The 21,975-nt window shown below is 36.5% G+C and overlaps 1 protein-coding gene across 1 annotated transcript in view; it reads left to right on the top strand.

Moving 5' to 3' along the window:
• GAS2 (growth arrest specific 2) overlaps window positions 1–21,975 on the top strand; it is a 123,910-nt gene that overhangs the window by 10,564 nt on the left and 91,371 nt on the right. Inside the window, exon 2 of the mRNA XM_029957128.1 lies at window positions 600–721. Within this exon, the coding sequence (XP_029812988.1) occupies window positions 600–721 (122 nt within the window). The remainder of the gene's footprint in view (window positions 1–599; window positions 722–21,975) is intronic.

Genomic DNA, 21,975 nt, shown 5'->3' with positions numbered 1-21,975 from the left:
CTTCCAGAGTTGCATTTGTTTCCCCTCATTATCTTACCCGGGAAAACAAACTCCATAGAACTTAGAGATGCGGCTTACTCATTGGCCATGCCACAGAGTTGCCAATGGTGGTTGACTTTTTGATGCACCATGATTCTATTCCAAATTGGAGAAAAGAGAGCTACGGTGTTTCTTTTACTACTGCGTCCATTGTAATCAAATGGGCTACTGAGGATGAGAACTGAGTGCACCTCAGAGGTCAAAGTGTGCAATGACTAGAAAAAGATTTTGAGTTTCATTGACTGGTTGGTTTTTATGCTTCTGAATTGCCACGTGGTGGGACTCTCACATAGGTATCGCTTTGCCACTTTTAATGTGAAATAAAACTTTTATGCAGTTGAAATTATGTTATGAAAATATAAAATGTTGAGATTCTTGCCACCAAAGGAAAACATAAAATTCCAGAGAAACATTCTTTCCCTGTGTTCCCATCCCAGATATGTAACCCAGCTGGAATAGAAATTTGGGTGAGAAAAGCTGTGTCAGATATGTTGGCATGAATGTCGTATTTGCATTGGGGAGCGCTTATGCTTTTGTAATGCTTCTTTTTGTTATTGCAGGGAAGGAGATTACAGCAGAAACTTTTATGGAAAAATTGGATAATGGTGCCTTGCTCTGTCAACTTGCAGAAACTATGCAGGAGAAATTCAAAGAGGGCATGGATGCTAACAAGCCTACAAAGGTAAGAGATCCCCAGGCAAAATCATTCAGGAAGTGGATTACTTTTGTAATTGCTTATGAACAGAGCTTAATTTTAGTATTTTGTTGTCAATGGTGCATTAATATGTCTACTAACAAAACACAGAGGATGCATTTTAATCAGGCAACATGTAATTTGCACTCTAATTACGTAAATTACATAATCCTTTTGGTAAGTCTAATTAACTAAAAGGTTATGGAAATTGATGATATTAATACAAAAGAAGTACTGTGTGTAAGCTGATTGAATCTGATGTATTGATTACAAATTTAGCACAGAAATAATTTATGTCACCAGGTGATGAACAAAATCTGGCCAAGAAAGATTTACTGAATAGGTCTTTGTTTCCAAACAGATTATTATAATAGATCATTGGAATAAAGTATCTGGAGTGTGTAATTTTTTTAATGAACAGAAGCATTGAACTAAGTAACTTTGGACAAATTACTTCTTTTCCCGACTGCTCAGTTTTTTTGTACATATATTCTTTTATAATTATTATAAGTTCATAATAAAAGTATTGTGCTTGATTTTTTAAAAAACTTTATTTTTGAGAGAGAGGAAGAGCAAGTGGGGAAGGGGCAGAGAGAGAGAGAGAGAGAGAGAGAGAGAGAGAGATAGAATCCAAAGCAGGTTCCAGGCTCTGAGCTGTCAGCACAGAACCTGACACCGGGCTCAAACTCACGAACTGCAAGATCATGACCTGAGTGGAGTTCAGACACTCAACCGAATGAGTCACCAAGGTGCCCCTGGTGCTTGATGTATTTTGAAGAAAACATGATAGATGACACTTTCTTTAGTTTTTAAAAGAGAAGAAAAAAGCACAAGAAAAAATAAAGTAATGTTGAAAACAGCTTAACATAAACATTTAAAAATTGATAAATTTTCTGCAACGTGGCAAAACAAAAGTAAATCTGATTACTCATGTATAGTTTCTTTATGATTACTGAGCCAAAAGTCAAACAAAAATCAAGATCCCTAAAATAATGCATTTTTTTACAGCTCTATTCTTAATTTGGGGATATATTTACTCTGGAAAGTACTAGATGCTATATACATGTAAAGCCCCTCCATTATATTTTTCATCTTAAAAGAGGCTCCGTGAAAGTATTAGTTAATTCAGTGGTCCTCAAACCTTCCTGCACACTGGCATCACCTGAGTATCTTTAAAAATGATTCAGACTGGGCTCCTGTGCTTGAACATCCTGATTTAATTTCTGTGGGGTGCAACCTGGGGATTGGGATGTCTTCAAACCTCTGCAGGTGATTCTAATGGGCAGCAAAATTTGGGAACCATTTTTGTCCCTCTATCGGATAGATGCTAAGTGATCTATAGAAGATCGCCAGGCTAGTAAGTGACAGAGCAAGAATTTGCCATGGACATTCTCTTTCTGAGCCTTCCATTTGAGTGCACTGTGTGTGATAAAGACATGAGAGATCATTTATGAACATGCTCATATCACATTTAGTGTTAGGACTGTTAGAAAACCAATAATTCTTCTGCTGTGCTTTCCATTGTAACGAGACTGGTTTCTACTTCAGCTTACTGAGGAGAAAACATAATGCTGAATAGGGGGACAATTTGTATAGAAGGCTCACTGTGAAATAATTAACAAAGGGGAAAATTGCTAGGCCCAGATTGTTGTGAGAGCATTATGTTAATATTGCATTGGTCCTGAAATTTCTATTTATATTGCTTGTTGAGAAGAGAGACCGTTACCTCAATGTTAAGGTCTTGAGTCTTTCCTAGTAACAAAGAATAAACAACTCTACAAAGGCCAGTGTAAGGTTTTCTTGCTTTGTTTTGCAAGCTTATGCTTTATAACTCAGAAGCTAAGATCCGCAAATTGAATTATAATTGTAAGGCCATCAACTGTAAGAGGACCCCCAAAGCAAAACATTAACCTATAATTTAAAGGCTTTGTTCTTGAGCACATTTTGCTTGGGTTTTCGTTTTGTTATTTATTACTTGGACAGATGGATCTTTGGTTTGCTTATCTGTAAAGTAGGAGTAATAATTATGCATATGTGTGTTCCAGAAAGCATTGCACAAAAAAAGACTTTAGATAAATATTATTTCCCTTCCCTGTGTGAAAGAGTTAAGAGATCCTGATGAGAATTTTTGATTTGCTAGAAGAAACTAGAAGAAAAAGATAAGTACTTTGTAAATATTCATCATTAACATGATATATACAAGTAGGTGCACCTTTTCTGCAAATCTCCATGAGAATATGTAATAGTGAGAATAGTTGTGGATCAGGATTTTGATAGCCATTTCTCCTTTAAAACACTCATTTCAAATTATGTCATTTTTATGATAAAACCATAAAACAAAAATAAATTAAGTTTTCCTTTCAAAGTGAGTAAAAATAAAGCAAGGTCTTATTAAACTCGAAATACTTCCTTAACTCTGAGCCATTTGTTTAATTAACTATAAAGCTTAAATTTAGTCTGATTATAATAAATATATTTTAGTATAAAAACTTAACTGGTAATTGAACAAGTGTAGATTTAAAAATACCCTTTATGACCTCACTTTCAGTGCTCAAAAAATCAAATGTAATCTGAGTTAGAAGTCAACACAATTACTCTTGACTGAATTACCTTCTGTGTCCTTGGCAGAATTTATATATTTCACAACTTACTTCCAACAATATGCAGCTTAATCAAAATAGCATATGTCTTACTATATGAAAAAAGAGCAAAGAAGGCTAGTTTTTCTTTTTTACATTTTATGAAATATTTTTCAAAAGATGAGAAGTCAAATGGCTAATACTTCATAGCTATTACTGTTCATAAATATAATTTTGTCAATCTATCCAAGTTTGATATGAGCACTTTCATATATCCAATATAGTTGTGTTTGCAATTCATCTTTTGTCTAAAACAGGAAAGGTTTATATGAAATTGTACAGCATTTTACTGTTATTAAATCTAAATTTAAACAGGATTAATTTGCTAAAACCCAGGTAGTTAGGTTGACATTGAATATTTCCCAAAGAAAAAAAAAGGAGGCTTTCAAATTGCATATAAATAACCTATAGGTTACAATATTGTCTGCTTGTGTGTGTGTGTAATTATTGACACTTTAGAATCTAGGAAAAACAATAGTGGTAAAGGCTGATGAGGTAAAGACCTTGGCTGAATTAGTGGAACTGTTACATTTAGGGAGATGTTAAAACAGAATTACTTTTTTAAAAATCAACCACAAACCTGATCCTCTCTTAAGTCATGTCACAGGAAGCCTTTTGTAATTTTCTCCTAGCACTTAAATCTTACATGTTCGTTCTCATAGAAATATGTTTACTTTTCCTGATTGATATTTAATTTGGGGATTTTACAGCTGTGTAAACACATTTGGACGAGCAAGTTATACTTGGTGCATGTGAAGTATGTTGGTATTGAGAGTGACTTAATCCTAATACTTGCAAGCCTATTTAATAAATGTGTTAGTTTACATATTTAATATTTGAGTTATAAATCCTATTCTGGCTTCATAACATATTTTGATGAAAGTAAATGGTATCCTATGATTTTTTTAGGATTCTTTCCAGGGATCGATAATAGATCAATAAAAGTAGCCTCTCTGTTGGCTATAAGTAGTTAATCCTAGCCTTTGCATTTTCTCACTTTGCATGGAATGAATGCAGAAATCTCATAGAATTAAGCAACAGTTAGGTAGAATTATTTGAGACTCATGTGCAGCAGTTTAATATATAATTTGATTTTCATTAATTCATATATACCATAATATGATTAATTAACTCTATAAATGTTAATATTCCTGCAGCCAAAGACCCTAAAAGGCAAAAATCTAACCCAAACCAATCTTTCCAATAAGCTATTGAAATAAAAAAACCAAAATAAGCAATAAGTCCAAGGCCATATTTTATGTTTTTTCACCCTTAGTTATCTGACTCAAAGTTAGCATCTCCAATCAAGACAGAATAATTGTTACCTTGATACATGAACTTTCACTTCCTGGTCCAGATAGAATTCAACTATAGCAATCCCTTCTTATTGTATATTTACTCTGTTCTTTTCCCACAAGTCATGACATGCTGATTTGTATATAAGAGTCTCAACCACTGGGACATCAACATAGTGCAAGTCATTCAAAGGTTTAACCTCTCTTTTTCTCCTAACATTCCTTTCCATTTGTCTCATTTATCTTGACAGTCCCTGCCCCAGGCATCAGAGTTTTCCTGGGTTAAGAGCTTCCTTTGACTTCAAAGAGCCCTGAATGGTTAGATCAGTTTTGAAGCACAAGAAGGGAAAAGAAAAAAACAAAAACAAAAACAAGAAGTTCTGTTACCTAGTAGAATGCTACATTATGCTCCAAGGAAGGAAGTGAACATTCACCATCTAAATGTAGAATCCAAGCCTTGTTTGAGGGAAAGAACATCCTAGTCAGATAGAATGTCCATAGTACATTTGCCCATCAAGAATATCTAGTTCTCAGGGTGCCTGGGTGGCTCAGTTGGTTGGGCGTCAACTTTGGCTCAGGTCATGATCTCACAGTTCATGAGTTTGAGCCTTGCATCAGGCTCTGTGCTGACAGCTCAGAGCCTGGAACCTGCTTTGGATTCTGTGTCTCTCTGTTTCTCTGCCCCCTCCTCTGCTTGCACTCTCGTCTCTGTCTCAAAAACAAATAAACATTAAGAATTTTTAAAAAAAGAATATCTAGTTCTCTGAGCTGCAAGATAACACTATCACAGGATGTTTTACCAACAAGGATTTAAATAAAACATAGAGATTAGAGTTTTCCCCCTCAAAATTGAAAACACATTTTGTTTAGAGAGTATCTTACTTATCAAGGTTGATTTCAGAGAAATCCAGAAAACTGTGTTTACTGCTGATGCCTCTGGTAGAAGTGATGAAAGTTTTTCTTGGAAAGAAAATCTCAGCTGTGATTAATATAGAGTCATCTATATCTGGCTATACAACTAAAATAAATGTGTATTCTTTAAGAAATTCATGGTTTTTAAATACAATTGTAATGCTAGTACTGAACCAACAGAGTGAGTCATGATAAATGGAGGGACTATAGGTATAATGATGTGGACATAAATGTGTTTCTTAGGGTTATTTTGCTGTCTGGGGACTGTCTGGGAAAAGGAAAAATAAAGTCAGTGATAAAATCCAATTACTCAGAATTTTAAAAAATACAAATATCTTCAAATTTTAAATATATGCAAGTAAATTATTTCCCAGTATAAAATTAACTCTGTAAGTCCTTGATCACCAGAAAAACCTTAGAGACCATGAAATATCTTGCTGAGTCTTTTTTTTTTTTTCTCATTGGGAGTATTTCTGTTCTAGACCATCTTACAGGGTTATGTCTAAGTCAGGTTTCACTGCCATAGCAATAAATGTTGATGAATCATCTAGAATGTTATGAAAAGAAGTTGAACTTTTTTTTCTACCCACAGTCAGAGAGTCATAAGAGACTTGGTCTGTGGCTTGATCTGGTTTGCTGCAATGTGTGAGCTAAGGAAAACAAAAGCAGCAGTATGAAAGAGTGGGCATAATAGGGAGTGGATGATGTACTTCGGGAAGTATGGATAACTGGATCTTAAGGCCTAACTGAACTAATGCCAGATGTGAGAGAATGTAGGTGATAGAATATTTTTGGGCACCACTGAAAATGTGGCCAAGTTGATTATCTGGCATGAACTTCACGATTAACACTTCAAGTTCCACGGTCCCTGGTGCCCCAAGATAAAGATTTGGCCTCCAGGAGACAACAATAGCAAGCTAGGAATGTGCGCATAGTGTCCTTTACATAGAAGGCAGCATTCCTACGTGGCCCCTACTACTGAAACTTCATTTAGTTAGCAAAACCCCCATCCTGAGTTGGCACGCAATGTATCCCCTGGAGAGCATGCATTTTATGAAGCCATCTAGTTTGCCTTCTATTCCTGCTCTGTAACATCAAGTCAGCAAATAATCATAGTCTAGTAGAAGAATGTGTTGTGTGATGTTGAATGTTCCTGTAATTTATGTCACAGAGTCTGAGCTGATGTACAGGATAGTAAAACACTTCTGTTATTTTTGTCAAGTGTATGCAAACTGCGTCTGGAATTTTCAATTTATTGGAATTAAGAAAATTACATTTCCAGACCAATAGATGCATGCTAAGTACTAAGATATTTTCTAATATGTATACTTCAATGGAAAGACCAAATCTGGAACAGCAACTCGATTGAAACTATTACTTCATTATAATTTCCCCTTCTAACCCATGTCCTATCCATCTCTTATATTGGCTTGAATTGAATGGCGATGCGATAGAAATCACTTTCATTGCAATATTCAGGTCACTGATAGTAGCATGAATCTCTGATTTTTTCTAAGTTGTGATACTTTATCCTAAAAATTTAGGGAACAAAAATTATGACAGTTGCTGAGAGTATTCTTGCCAATTATGCGTTCATAGAAAAATATAAAAATAACTTCTATATGTTCAAAGGCATAATAGTCATAGTGTAACTTAGACTTAGGTCAAAAATCCTTCTGTCACTTGATCCCCATAAGGTATTTCCGTTTCCCTAATGCATAGCAAACTGTTCAGGTCCCTTTAAAGATTAGAAGGAAGCTTTACAGGAAAGACTTGAGACCATTTACTCCTTTCATTCAATGGGCCTTGGGTCTATAATAAATTGGCTTGAGTCTAAGAACTAGGTCATCAGAAAGATTCTCTCATTTTGTTGCTGTTGCTATTCCTGATGTACAACTCAAGAACTTAGGAAGTTGCCTTTCAATTTTCAAGTAAAGGCCTCATGATTAATAAACCACATTCAGATCTCCTGTGGGGCAGGTAACTCTAAGAGATTTGATTAGCCTACTTTGTATTCCAACAACTATATCCTCCTTGATATGAAAATGGCACCATGTATTCCTGACATTCTGAGAAGCCCCATTCACATTAATAAGAGAAAACTGTCACCAGCATCTTCTCTCTGGAGCGAAAAGTCACGTTAGGAAATTCAGGAACTTTCCTCACCAGCCTGTTCTTCATAGCTTCATGAAAAACAGAGCCTCTTTGGGCTCCCATTGAGTGACATTGTAAAAACTTTGCTTAGATGAGGTGCACATCATAAGTACATGCTACAGTTCTTTTCCAAGGTTTGAATTCCTTCCCCTATATTTTCCAAGTGATTTCTGGCTTTTTATTTTCATTTAATGTGGGATAGCATTACATCTGCGTTTGTGTCCGCAAATCTAGACTATTAACGGGATCATCTGTGGCCGTCCACGTTAGCACACCAAATTCTAGTCAGTGCAGTTAAAGTACATTAATTCTGCCAAATCTCAATTTATATCCTGTTCTCTCCAGACTAACACTCAAAGTCTATTACATAAATAGAGAAAAACCCTGCCATGATACACTTAGCGGCACTTGAGTTGAAATGTATGCTGAGATACGTAACTAGCCGGCCAGGAATTCCTGTGTTGGCCTGGAGTTACACTGTGAGATGGGTCTAAATCCATCCTGATCCATACTGCAATATTTTGATACCTGGTAGAGATCTGACGATGGCTAGCTGAGATTTGAAGGGCAGAGCAATGGTTCCAGGAACGTCTGGGTTAATTCATAGTCCTTTCTTAGCCTGGTCCAGGAGAATACCAGAGGTAGGGAAATCCAGACATACCATCCCCGCTCCAAGAAGGAGTGCTTGCTCTTTCATCCTAGCTAACCTCCCCCCCACTCTTCATGTCTCTGCCACTCCCCCAAGATAAGAATTTTTAGCTCTTTCCCATTTGGAAACAGAAAAGTGAGCAGGGTTGGGAATTAAGCAAAGAGCAAGAGCCAATAAGAAATACAAATCATATTATTTGAATTATTTCCTAAAATTTTTTTAATGTTATTCATTTTTATGTGACAGAGAGACAGAGCACAAGCGGGGGAGGGGCAGAGAGAGGGAGACACAGAATCTCAAGCAAGCTCCAGGCACAGAGCCCAACTCAGGGCTCAAACTCATGAACTGCGAGATCTTGACCTGAGCTGAAGTCGGATACTGTTTATGTGAAGAAACAACCAGAAAGTATGAATAAAGCCAAAATCTATAAGGGAAAGTAAAATAATGTTCTGTCAGGCAGTTAACTAGTTAAGATATGATATTCTTTTTGTTTGATGTTTCTAGTGTTTATCCTCTTTAAAAGTTATTTATTGGTTGGGCCTAATTTTATTATCCTAAGTAAATATCAGATTCCCTAATTTTATATTCATAATCCTGTATTCTTTTTCATTAAGAGGATGCCAAAGTAGTGTAAGCTTAAAAGCTCACAAAAAGTTTATTCTCCATAAAGAAAATGCTAGTTTTCTGTTCCAGTTTTGGTCCAGTATCAGTCTCAACACCAGTTCCAAATATCCCATATTTTATTGTCAAATGCCTGAACTTTACTCTCTGTTACTAAAGAAATAAAAACCAACAGCTTTGGAGGACCTAGGATTTATTCCAAATCTGAAGATTATAAAGCATGGATACATGGGCATTCACTTCAGAGTACCACTATCAGAATGAATCATTTTAAATACTTTTAGAAAGCACAGCTAAACAGAGTGGTTAATTGTGTGGACTCAACAGCCACACTTTCTGGGTTTAAATCCTAACTCCACTGTTAATTAGGTTGGAAAACTACTTAATTTCTCTGTGCCTTAATATCCTCATTTGTAACCAGTGAGGATAGTACCTAATGTATCAGTTATTATGGAGACTAAATTTAATATACAGAAACATTGAGTAATACCTAGCATATGTGGGTGCTAATTAACATTAAACTATTAAATCCATTCATCATTTTCTCAAGTTTCAAATGTTAGCAAGAGGAAATTTGATTAGTGTGATGACCAGTCAGCTCTCTGACCAGGTCATGGCTTCACCTTGATTGACATGTTCTCAGACTGACTAAAATGAGACAGGGAATATTTCCTAAAGGAAAGGTAGAGGGATCTTGGAAAAGTTGAGATGTTTTGAATATTTACAATTTCCGCATCTGTCAGAGCACCTGCACGATATTGTTAGACCTAGTTGTTTGCTTGCCTTTATCCCTTTACTAGACCTTAATATCCTTGAGAACTTGGTTAATGTTTTATTTGTATGTAGGTCTATCATGAAATCTGGCATATAGGTGTTCAGTAGATATGTTTTTAGAGGAATGAATGAATGGGCCAGCATAGATATTTACTTGTAGATCCTGAATGCTGTTGTCAGTGGGTTTTAGCAATTCTCGATTTTTAATCATGAAGACTTTTATTGTCACCAAGTTTGAAATTTCTCCCCCAGCTGGTTTTGCTTGACTCAAAAGTCGTTGCTGTTCAAAATTGTAAGGAACAAACCTGACTTTTTAAGTAATGGGGAAAACAGAGAAGTGGAGAGTTTTGGAGTGGTCCAGGGAAAGAGAAATAATCTGAGGACATTAAAAATGCTGACAAGATATTGGCAAAGTAATAGACCATGGAGGTCTAAATTAGTAAGAAAGTTCTAGAGGACATTGGTCATTTAAGTTAATTGAAAATGATACTATATAGTCACACGCTATGCTATTGTTTGAGTTCAGAACATTAAGGTGAAAATGATGACAAATATGAGCATACTGAGGCACCTGGGTGGCTTAGTCAGTTAAGCATGAGACCGGCTCAGGTCATGTCTCACAATCTATGGGTTCAGCCCCACATTGGGCTCTGTGCTGACAGCTCAGAGCCTGGAGCCTGCTTCAGATTCTGTGTCTCCCTCTCTCTCTGCCCCTCCCCTGCTCACACTCTGTCTCTCTCTCAAAAATAAACATTTTTTTGAAATGAGTGTATTAATATCCAAATGTTTTTATTCCATTTAAGGATTACTTTTATAGTGCTTGCCATGGTTCAAATCACATAAGGATCAGATGAGTGATAACTAATGGGTTTATGAACTTGCTCATCATTGATAATTAAGAAAAAGAATAATTTTAGGACTTTCATTGACTAAGTACTCAAGGGGTACTTTTGGCCTGAATACAGTAATTAAGGGTTGTGTCTTTCAGTGACTGAAGGAGCTGTAAGGATATAATCCCTGTGGAGGTGGGTTGGTTTTTTTTGTATCTTTTTCTCAATAACTGCCCCTTTTGTCCAATAAAATAGCTGGTGAGTGAAATGGGAATATAAGAACTGTTGTTTCCCTTCAGAGTCCCTAATTAGCCACCACCAAAACACTCTTTAACAACCGAGGGAAAAATACAGTTTCTGTAAAACTGCAGGAGGGAATCAGAATTCCAGTGCATACGAACAACGAGCAGTAAATGCTGCTGTCAGCTTTCCAAAACATGTGTTATTTTATTAACTAAAGGTTAACTCAAAAAAGAGGTCAAAATCATTCTGGAGCTCTTAGCAAGTTCATCATTTTAACAACCTTAAATAATATAGAATAGTATGAACTACAAATACTTTACAATAACTGAGTCCTATTTATTTTTTCTTTTTTAAAAATATTTATTTATTAGAGAGAGAGAGAGAGAGAGAGAGAGCGAGAGAGAGAGCGAGAGCAAGCAAGCATAAGCAAGAGTAGGCTCCAGGTCCGAACTGGCCTGGGCGACACAGGCCTCGAACTCACAAATCACAAGATCATGACCTAAGCCGAAGTTAGACACCTAGCCTACTGAGCCACCCAGGCGCCCCTGTTTATATATGCTGTTTTAAAATTTGATAGATGACTGATGAGTATAGGAGTTATTGTTAGGAACAAAAGATGATGTTATTTATTGTGAATATTTGTGTGCATACGTGTTGTTGGTAAGAAAGGTTGTGATATAAAGGTAGACAGTCTTCTCAAGAACTTTACTATCTGTTAGGGAAATGTCTGTGGTATTATATAAATTTTGAGATCAAAATCAAAAGTGACTTGAAAAAATTAATTTTAAGCAGTTGCAGGTTAAATAAAAGAAAGGCAATATTTTATCATGGGGCTGAAAACAGAACAGAACTTAAAGCATATAGTACACATTAAAAAGTTTTCATGCATGTAGTTGTTTAAAGTTTTTATTCTGAGTGTATCTCATCTACATCCTAAATCAAAAAGTATACCAATTAAACATCATATCTGCTTTATAACATAGAATGGCTATACACATATTGCAATGCCCAATGTACTTATATATGAGCCTATTACAATGATTTTAAGTGGATTTCAGTGTATTAATTTGATTGTTCCTACTGCTCATATGTTATTATTACATATTTTCCCTCTTTTATTATCACAGAGTCAAAACTTAAACTATTCATTTGGTTGTCTTCAGCAAATCATAGAAGAGATTGCCACTTTCCAGTTTTTAAAATTTTACTTATTTTTTAATGTTTACTTATTTTTGAGAGAGACAGAGTACAAGCAAGGGAGGGGCAAAGGGAGAGGGATACACAGAATCCAAAGCAGGCTCCAGGCTCTGAGCTGTCAGCACAGAAGCCTGAAGGGGGCTCGAACCCATGGATGGTGAGATCATGACCTGAGCTGAAGTTGGATGCTTAACTGACTCAACCACCCCTTGCCCGGACTTTCCCTTTTATATCACTCCTTGGGTGGGTGATAAAGATAGCCAATGTCTAAAGAGGTTGGCTGAAGTTTTCTGGGAAAGTTACTTAAAACAGTATAAGGATTTATGTATTTAAAATTACTTGGACAAGTGTACAGGTCCTAGCTAAATCGAATATAACCAGGTGCAAAGTATGGAATCAACCTTTGTGACATGCACTCGTGTTTGAGATGGTTTTCATTTTATATGTAGAGAAGCAAATGACAAGAATCAGAATTATTCTAGAATTTCCGTCAAATCACAAGATAGTAAAATTTACTCAACTATTATCATGTTTGGCTCCTTACTTGCTTTTATAGACCAGTAGTTGCCAATCTTTTTATATGAGCAAGAGCAGGTCGTTTTCCCAAATCTTAATCTTCTTTTCATATTGGAGTTTGCTTCTGATGAGCTAAGAGATGTGAAGGAGTATTTCTAGCCCTATTCAGTACCCTGCCAAGAATCTCCACATTTCCGAGTTGGGGATATGGGGAGAAGAGAAAGACGCGGTGATGGCAGTGAACCTAGAAATTTGCCAGGTTTCAGAGCCTGGAAGTTTATGTGAATCTGCTGATAAACGGCTCTCCTTCAAAGCTGCCCAGCAGGTCTCTCCTCTCAAAAGCTAAAATTGTAGGCTATTGTTCGGTAGTGTAAATAACGGTTGCATTAAAAGCATATGAAGCATAAGACTAAAAATAAAACATGTCGAATTGAAATTCTGGAAGCATGAAAAAAAAGGTAAAACAAATCTGGATTAGAAGGAGTACACACACACACACACACACACACACACACACACATTTTTCATCTACATAATTTCATACCAGCAGAACGTTGCCCCCGAGCGTAAAAGTAGACCTGATTGAATTTTTCCACGGTGACATCATCCCTTCCACTTATGGCTCACATCCTGCATTTAACCGCATGCAGGCACATGGGCAAGGGGTGTAACTGGGGAACTGTTTTTCTGATATTTGATAGCGCTCACTGTGGCCACTTCAGTTTCAAGGCACTGTGGATATAGAATACTATGTCAGGAAAAGTCACTCTCACCATATGGAAAATAGAAAATTAATTAGTTTAAAATGAGCTGTTACTAAATGCTTTGGAGAAATTCTGGTCATTTGAACAAATCAATAATAAATATGCATGCCATTTCTTAAAGCAGACCATTTACAGGTTTTATAACAAGACATTTTTTTAAGGGGCTGTAAATTAGAGGAAAAATGTTCCTTTTTAATTTGAAAATGTCTGAGGATTGCTAGATGATTTAAAATATAAGTACTCACCATATGTGTGTATGTGGTCCAAGGTATGTGGTGCTGGTGCATTACGGAGTAATGGCATAATGTGTTTTAGATGAGGTAATTGAGTCTATAATATGTAGAGCTCTCCAACTGTATCTTATGCTTTGAGGGGCTGGCTACATGAATACCTGCTGTTGTTTTGCTTAGCAGTTTGAAAATGCATTCCATATCATGTATGAAGCTGTCTCATATGTGGTTTGTGTTTATATTGCTCTGCTGGTCATGTCTGATTTCACACAGTGTAGGCTTTTTGTCTAATGGATGCTCCCTGTAAGAAATAATAATGCAGCAATTCCTGTATCTTGAAGCCAAAACTAAAATAGAAACAAAACAAAGAACTTAACTCTATCAACAATTGTTAGAAAGAAAGAAATCTTTGAAGTAAAAAGGAAGAAGAATTTTTTTAAAGATTTATTTATTTTTGAGAGGTGAGGGGGTGGGGGAAGAAGGGGCAGAGAGAGAAGGAGACACAGAATCCAAAGCAGGCTCCAGGCTCTGAGCTGTTAGCATAGAGTCTAATGCAGGGCTCCAACTCACAAACCACGAGATCATGACCTGAGCCAAAGTCCGAAGCTTAACCAACTGAGCCACCCAGGTGCCCCAAGAAAGGAATCTTAAAATGGAAATGAGCTGACTAAATTCTGAATAAGTTTAGGAATTTCTTGAGAGGCAGTGTTGTACTAGGTGTTGTGAAGGTCAGTAAGTCACTGACTCTGCCTTCTAGAGCAGAGACAATTATTTTTGTACCCTGCCTCCTTTAATCATTAGGTGAGGCCTACCGATCCTTTTTCATGATGATGTTTTTAAATACATGACATACAGGAGTACAAAACACAAAATAGAGGGAATAAATTTCTTTGAAATACGGTTACTACAATATTAAAAATAAATACTAAAGCACAAGTTAAAAAATAAGCAATGTGTTTGCTTATTATTAATCTGGCATTGGTTTTGAAAATATGGTAGTTTTTAAAAAATTGTATTTCAGTTCTGTAGTTAATATACAGTGTTGTATTAGTTTAAGGTGTACGATATAATGACTCAATAATTCCATGTCTCAGTGCATGATAAGTGTACTCTTTAATCCCCTTGGCCTGTTTCACCCATCCCACCCCCCACCTCCCCTCTGTTATCCATCAGTTGGTTCCATCTAGTTAAGAGTCTTGTTTTTGGTTTGCCTTTTTCCCCCTGTGTTCATTTATTTTGTTTCTTACATTCCACATATGAGTGAAATTATATGGAATTTGTCTTTCTCTGGCTTATTTCACTTACCATTATACCTTCTAGATCCATCCATGTTGTTGCAAATGGCAAGATTTCATTTCCTTTTATGGCTGAGTAATTAATATTCCATTGTAGATATATCCCACATTTTTTCATCCATTTATCAATGGACATTTAGGCTGCTTCCATAATTTGAGTATTGTAAATAAAGCTGCAATAAACATAGGACTTCATATATCTTTTCAAATTACTGTTTTTGTATTCTTTGAGTAAATACCTAGTAGTGCAATTACTGGATCTTTGGGGAGTTCTATTTTTAATTTTTTGAGGAAACTCTTTACTGTTCCACAGTGGCTATACCAGTTTGCATTCCCAAACAGTGCACAAGCCTTCCTTTTTCTCCACATCCTTGACAACATTTATTGTTTCTTGTGGTTTTGAATTGATAGTGAAAATCACTAGATCAGAGGGGTAGTTCCATTTTTAATTTTTCTAGGAACCTCCATTCTGTGTTCCACTGCAGTTATACCAGTTTGCATTCCCACCAATAGTGAACAAGGATTCCAAAAAATACTATAGTTTTAAAATATGAGAAAGTAAACTTAATATTTAAGATACATTCTAGATATTACATTCATAATAAAAGAATATTGAAAATCAGATAGGAGGGGTGCCTGGGTGGCTCAGTCAGTTGAGTATTTGACTCTTAATTTTGGTTTAGGTCATGATCTCATGGTTATGGGATTGAGCCCCCCGTTGGGCTCTGCACTGAGTGTAAAGCCTCCTTAAGGTTCTCTCTCCCTCTGCCCCTCTCCCCTACTTGCATTTGCACTCTCCCTCAAAAAAAAAAAGGGAAGGGTAAAAATAAAGATAATATTTTGCACATCTCAAGTTCATGGTCTTCCCACACCAAGAACTTATTCAAGAACAATCTAATGAAGCATAGTGTTATAGACCTACAAAACTCAGAACAAACAGATTTTAAACAAGCACAGTGGGAAGATTAAGACAGGAGAGATCAATCTCTATATTTTTATGTATGTAATAAATGCAGTGCAAATGTATAAATTATATGTGTATAAATTATATATATTGAAAATCATAAATGTGAAACCAACCCATATTTTGTTCCATGTTATTATACTTGCTATGCTTAAATATTGTTTAAAGTTTGAGAAGTAGCTCTCTGATCTTTTTTTTCAGACTTACTGAATGCCATGAGATATGATAATAAAGTAAGATTTTACTAAGACTTATTCTTTGTCAGAGTAAACTTTTAACATAGATCAAATCATCAAATAATTTAAAACTTAAATCATATCATGCTATTTCTTAGCTCAAAATTCTCTAATGGCATCATGACTTACTTCAACTAGAAGCCTACATCTTTATGACTACATACAAGGCCCTACATATCCCATTTCCCAGCTAACTATCTGATCTCATTTCTTGTGACTTTCCTTATACTCTGATTTGCTGTAGCCATAATGACCTTCTTGGTCTTTGAACCCAACAAACAGGTCCCAACTACCACAGGGTCTTTGCAATTGCTTTTCTATGTTTTCAGAATATTTTTTTCCTCAGATATGTATATGACTTGTTCCTCACTCCCTTTAGGTCTGTGTTCAAATGGTGTCTTTTGGCTGATGCTTTCTCTGACTTCCCTGTATAAGGTCTTTCACAGATGGTCTAGAATTTTCAGTTGATAGATATGTTTTGAGTGCTGTATTCAAGACATTGATAAATAAAAAGAGGTTTAAAACATTCCTGTCCCCTCTCGATTATAGTTAATAAAATATGAACATATAAGATTATAGATATCAATACATATCCAATAAATGACATATACCAGTAGTTTGTATCACCATGCCATCTATTATGTTGACACCATTCAAAATTATTCAAAAAACATTTATTGAGCCCCTAAAATATGCTTCCTTATGAGTAGCAGGGTATTGGGAAGAATAACATTAAGTGAATAGTTAAGCTAACAGTGAATTACAGCTGTGTGATGCGTAAGGGAAAATCCAAGTAAATGGTGGCGTTAAGAGAGCAACCTTAGTCTTGTAGAAAGAACTTTCATATTATTCTGAAGAAGGACTGGGGATTAGCCAGACAGAAAGGGGATCTAGAATGTCCCAAATACAGAAAATAGCACATGGGAAAGCCCTCAGATGTGGAGGTGCATGATGACTTTAAGGAACTAAAGTAAAGCAAGTGTTTGGATACTAGCATGTAATACCAATGCCCAGAATGAGATCAGAGCCAAATCTGTTGGAATTTGGCCTCTATATTCAGAACAAATAAGCTTCCAACTGTGCTCAGGTCATGATCTCACTGTTCATGCATTGGAGCCTGCTTTGGATTCTGTGTCTCCCTCTCTCTCTCTGCTCTCTCTTTGTCTCTCTCTCTCTCAAATAAATTAACATTAAAAATTTAAAAAAAGAACAACATTATGCCCTTCAAGTATTTTAAACAGGAGCTTGATACAATCTTTTAAAAACATGACATTTGCAGTTGGAAGTAAGGACCTCTCGTAGGAAGCTATTGCCTTGCTCAGGAGAGAGATAATGACCAGTAGCCTGAAATGCTAGCAGTGGTACTAGAAAGAAGCCCATGGTTTTAAGATCTATTGAAATTTGGTGAGGTAGGGATGGAAAATGTCTCCCTTTGTCCTTTCTAGGTTCTTTGGCTAGCCTAATAATTAAACTGACCTAAGACAGATTAACAGGTGAAAAACAAATTTAATTTCATATGTTTGGGAGTCCTATAAAAATATATGACCCGAAGAAGTGACTAAAGCAAGAAGCTTTAATATCTTATAGGTAAAGAAGCAATATATTTGTGAAAAATTGACAAGAAAAAGGGGTTTGGATTCGGGGTAGTAAATTGGTGAAGAAGAAGTATAAAGTTTGTTTATGTAGACTTCTTGGCCCTAAATTCCCATTCCCTGGTGGTAAGGATGCTGTCTGCCATCCTGGTACCTTTCACATGGGAGATTTATCTCCCACTTCCTGAGAGACCAAGTAAGGTCAGAGAGTCCTTCTTGCGTTGGCTGTTACTTAAGTACCTCTAATTCAAAATAATATGCCACAGTGGTATTGTTGGGGTGGTATTATCTGTCTCCCCTGAGTTGGCTTGGTGGGAATTGGTGATGAATTGGATAGGAAAGGTGAGGGAGATTGGTCTGTGGTTTCATATGTGAAGAAATGTATGTGAAGAAATGGACCAGTCCGGGGTTTCATACAGGAAGAAATGGATGGTGAAGAAACGTATTGGTCAGGGTTTCATATATGAAGAAATGGATGTGAAGAAAGGCAGGGGAAGAATAGGTTTGGGGAAAATTCATGGGTGTCTATTCCATATACCCTCCATGGGTGCCCAAGAGTTTTGAGCCCTGTGGGCTCCCTGTCATACCACTCCTTACATTTCTGCTCACGAAAAGATATAGGCAAATGAGTTGGCAAACTTAGGTGGACAAAGAGGTAAGGGAAGGTCAGAGAGAACCATTATGTGTCAGGGCTGTGTGGTGGGATGGAACACAGGGAGAATGCATGAGTGGGAGTTGAGGCTGGTGAGCCTGTAGAGAGCTTGGAGAGGTCCTCAGGCTAGGTCTGCAAGTAGGAGCAGGGCTAATACAAACCGTACAAGCTGTATTAGAAGGAGCTTTGCTTTATCCTAAAAGCCCTGGGAAGCTAAATTTGCCTTTTGAAAAATCTACTCTAATTAGAGTGTGGAGAACAGATATGAATGCATAGCATAATAATGAAAAGAAATTAGAAGATGGATAAAAACAAATTGTAATTAAATCTCCATACAAATGTAGAGCATCTGCTTTAAATTTTTCCCCTAAATACATGTGGCCTTAGTACAGTAATTACAGATGTGACGATGTAACTATTTTTTTTAGCTCTCCTCAGGGCATTCTTTGTAAAAAGAACTGAAAGTAGACATGTATTTGAAAAAAATAATAACATTAATCAAAGATAAGCTATGGTCTAGGATTGGTATTAGGCACTTTCCAAAACATCTTATTTAATTCTCAAAACATTACAAATGGTAGATCTGAAGTTTCAAAGGTTAAATAGATTGAGTAACTTCTAGATGACTAAGTCTTATTATTGGTGAGTTTCAGGGCTTAAGCCTTTCCTCTTTGATTTTTCTAAAAGTTTAATATTCCCATCGTTCAAATTTACTGAAAGTCTAGGGAGCTATCCCTATTGGTGAACACTTGCAGGGTGCCCAGATTCTGCAGTGCAGTGAAGTTACCAGAATAAAATGAGAAAGGGAGAGAGATAGTCTTTGCTCAAAAAGTGTTTGGAAGTATGTTAGCCACTAAAACAAGTTGGGTTTTCTGGAATCCATCCAGGAAACAATCTTTGGACTTCTGATAATGCTTTTCTTTGTTGGATATTTTACAGATGCTACCTAAAAGTAGTTTTAACTGAAATATTAACATCGGTGACTCTGTGAACTCAAAATTTGCTGCCAATAATTATAAATTATTATGTCTTAAAATGTACAAGATGTTTGTTGGAAAGGAAAAATTCAAGGTAATGAGGGAACTCAGGGCAAGCTGAGGGCAAAATGCGGCAAACAGCACCCTCGCCCCCCTCCCCCCAACCAAGTGGGATGTGTATGATATTCCCCAAATCAGGAAAGGACAAAAAAATACAAATAGTTAAACTGATAAGAATCTCCACCAGTTTACCAGAAAAAAGCAATCCCATCATAGCCTAAAGTCTAGGAACTCCCTAAGGTCTTAATGCTAATAGTTGCTAGAGAGAAAAACCACCTTAGCTTGACAAATGCTAGCCTCCAGTAAGTTTTTAGCATAGGGAAGTTTTTTGGAAGCTCTCCCTGACTCTACTAAATGGTCACCCCACCCCCAACTCCAGTGCAGCTCTTCCTGCCCAAGGGTCCTGTCTCTGAGCCTTATTAAAATCATTGTTTTGCTCCAAAGACATCTTCAAGAATTCTTTTTCGGCCATCGGCTACAAACCCCACGAACCACAAACCCCATCACCCAAACACTTCATCACAAGACACATTTTAAAAGAATTTTCTTGCTTGTTTCTTTAATGTAACTCCTTAATTTTAGAAGGGACACAGAAAATTAACATACATTCTCAAGATCGTGTTTAAAACTATCATCAATTTGTTTGAGCTCCTATAATTAATTAATAATTAAGAAATCTGAAGGACTGCTGTGCCTGGTATCTAATAGCCCTTTCTTTCTCTGTGAAATCTTTCCTGTTCATGAAGTAAGTTTCTTTTCTTCCTGTTGAAGCCTGACTCTTGAAGTCTTGGTACTCTAGCTGTGAAGATGGAAGTGGCAGAAGAAAAAGAAATCACTTGTTGTTGTTTTTTAAATTTTTTTTGGTTTGTTATTTATTTTTGAGAGACAGAGAGAGACAGCGCGAGCAGGGGAGGGTCAGAGAGAGAGGGAGACACAGAATCTGAAGCAGGCTCCAGGCTCTGAGCTGTCAGCACAGAGCCCCAGACAGCTCAGAGCCCCACACAGGGCTTGAACCTACGAACTGAGAGATCATAACCAGAGCCAAAGCCGGACACTTACCCAACTGAGCCACCAGGCACCCTAACTTGTTTTTTCCTTCCATAGAATTATCGAATTATCTAAATTTTTTTCTTCAGTCCTTCAAGTCACTCCTGACAGCAAATGACCAATTATTTTTCCAAAGGATACATATAGTTGGGTTACTTCTTAGTTTATATGTTAAAATTTTTGCATTACTCCCCCATAGAACAGGGAGATTATAGGCAGGTGACCACAGGCATTTGTCTATAGTTTCAATAATTCAGAGTCAAGGAGTTTTCACATCAAAATATCTGGATTTCCAAATTTTTCTTAAAAATTGAAATGTTTAACAACATTGAGACTGTATTTTTTATGGTAGTGCGTTAGGATTAAATAAATATGTCAGCCCTTCCTGGACATGGCAGGAGCTCTTTAGTTGTCCACAATCCCCACCACTCCTCATAGTCCCCTGGAACTAGCTGCTTCATTCTTTTACTTGATCTGTCTGGCCACTTCTGGGCCTTTGAGTTTGTAACCCTGGTTGAGATTATAATGTTGGCAATTCTCCTAAGATATGAAATACCCTTTGTGACTATAGCCCGGTTGACTTTTTAGGTCTCATTTTCTTTTCTATATGCATTCTGCGCCCATCCATAACACCCATGCTTGTCCAGGCTCTGTCAAATGTTTCACTTTCTGGAATGTACTGTCCTTTTATGTGCCCAGTGAGCACTTGAGATCCTTCAGGTCTGTAAATTACTGCTCCTTTGTAAGGCATTCCTATCATGATGTTCAATCAGTGCCTCCTCATTCAGATTAAATGCACAGGCTGAAATTTCCCAAAGAGCTGAATTTTAACTTCTATTTAAATACTTAAATAGTATTTAAATGTATTTCTTATCATATGAAGTGATGATTTTGTTTACTTTTTAATTTACTTATTTATTTTTAATATTTTTAATGATTATTTATTTTTGAGAGAGAGAGAGTACGCAGGGGAGGGGCAGAGAGAGAGAGGGAGACAGAATCTGAAGCAGGCTCCAGGGTCTGAGCTGTCAGCACAGAGTCTGACGTGGAGTTCGAACCCCTGGACAGCGAGATCCTGACCTGAGCTGACCCACTGAGTCCACCGGGTGCCCTGAGATTAAATTATTTCTATTTATTTATTTTATTATTTTAATTATTTCTATGTAGAATTTAGTCCCACCAATTAACTGAATTTTAAAGGGTAGGAGCAGACTTTTGAAATTTTTAAGAAGCTACTCACCATCTGGTCATATGTAAATAATTACTTGGGAGAACAGAAGCTTTTCATAGTAGCATATCATTTATATAATGATTCCCATGTGGGTGCATGTGTAAAATTAGGCATAATGTACATAACAATGGAAAGAATACATTTTTTAACAGCATATTTTTTTTCCTTTGCAAAGCATTTGGTGCTTTTAAAATCCTATCAATAGCATAATAACGTTTTTATATACTTTAATTTTTAGGACAGTTTTAGGTTTATGGCACAATTGAGCAGGAAGTACAACTGGATGGTACATTGGTTACAAATAATGAACCTACATTGACACTTGGTTATCACTCGAAGTCCATGGTTACAATAGCATTCATTC

This window comes from Suricata suricatta, chromosome 11, assembly GCF_006229205.1.
Source record: "Suricata suricatta isolate VVHF042 chromosome 11, meerkat_22Aug2017_6uvM2_HiC, whole genome shotgun sequence".
NCBI classification, from domain to species: Eukaryota; Metazoa; Chordata; class Mammalia; order Carnivora; family Herpestidae; genus Suricata; species Suricata suricatta.
This window is presented reverse-complemented; position numbering and strand designations above follow the sequence as displayed.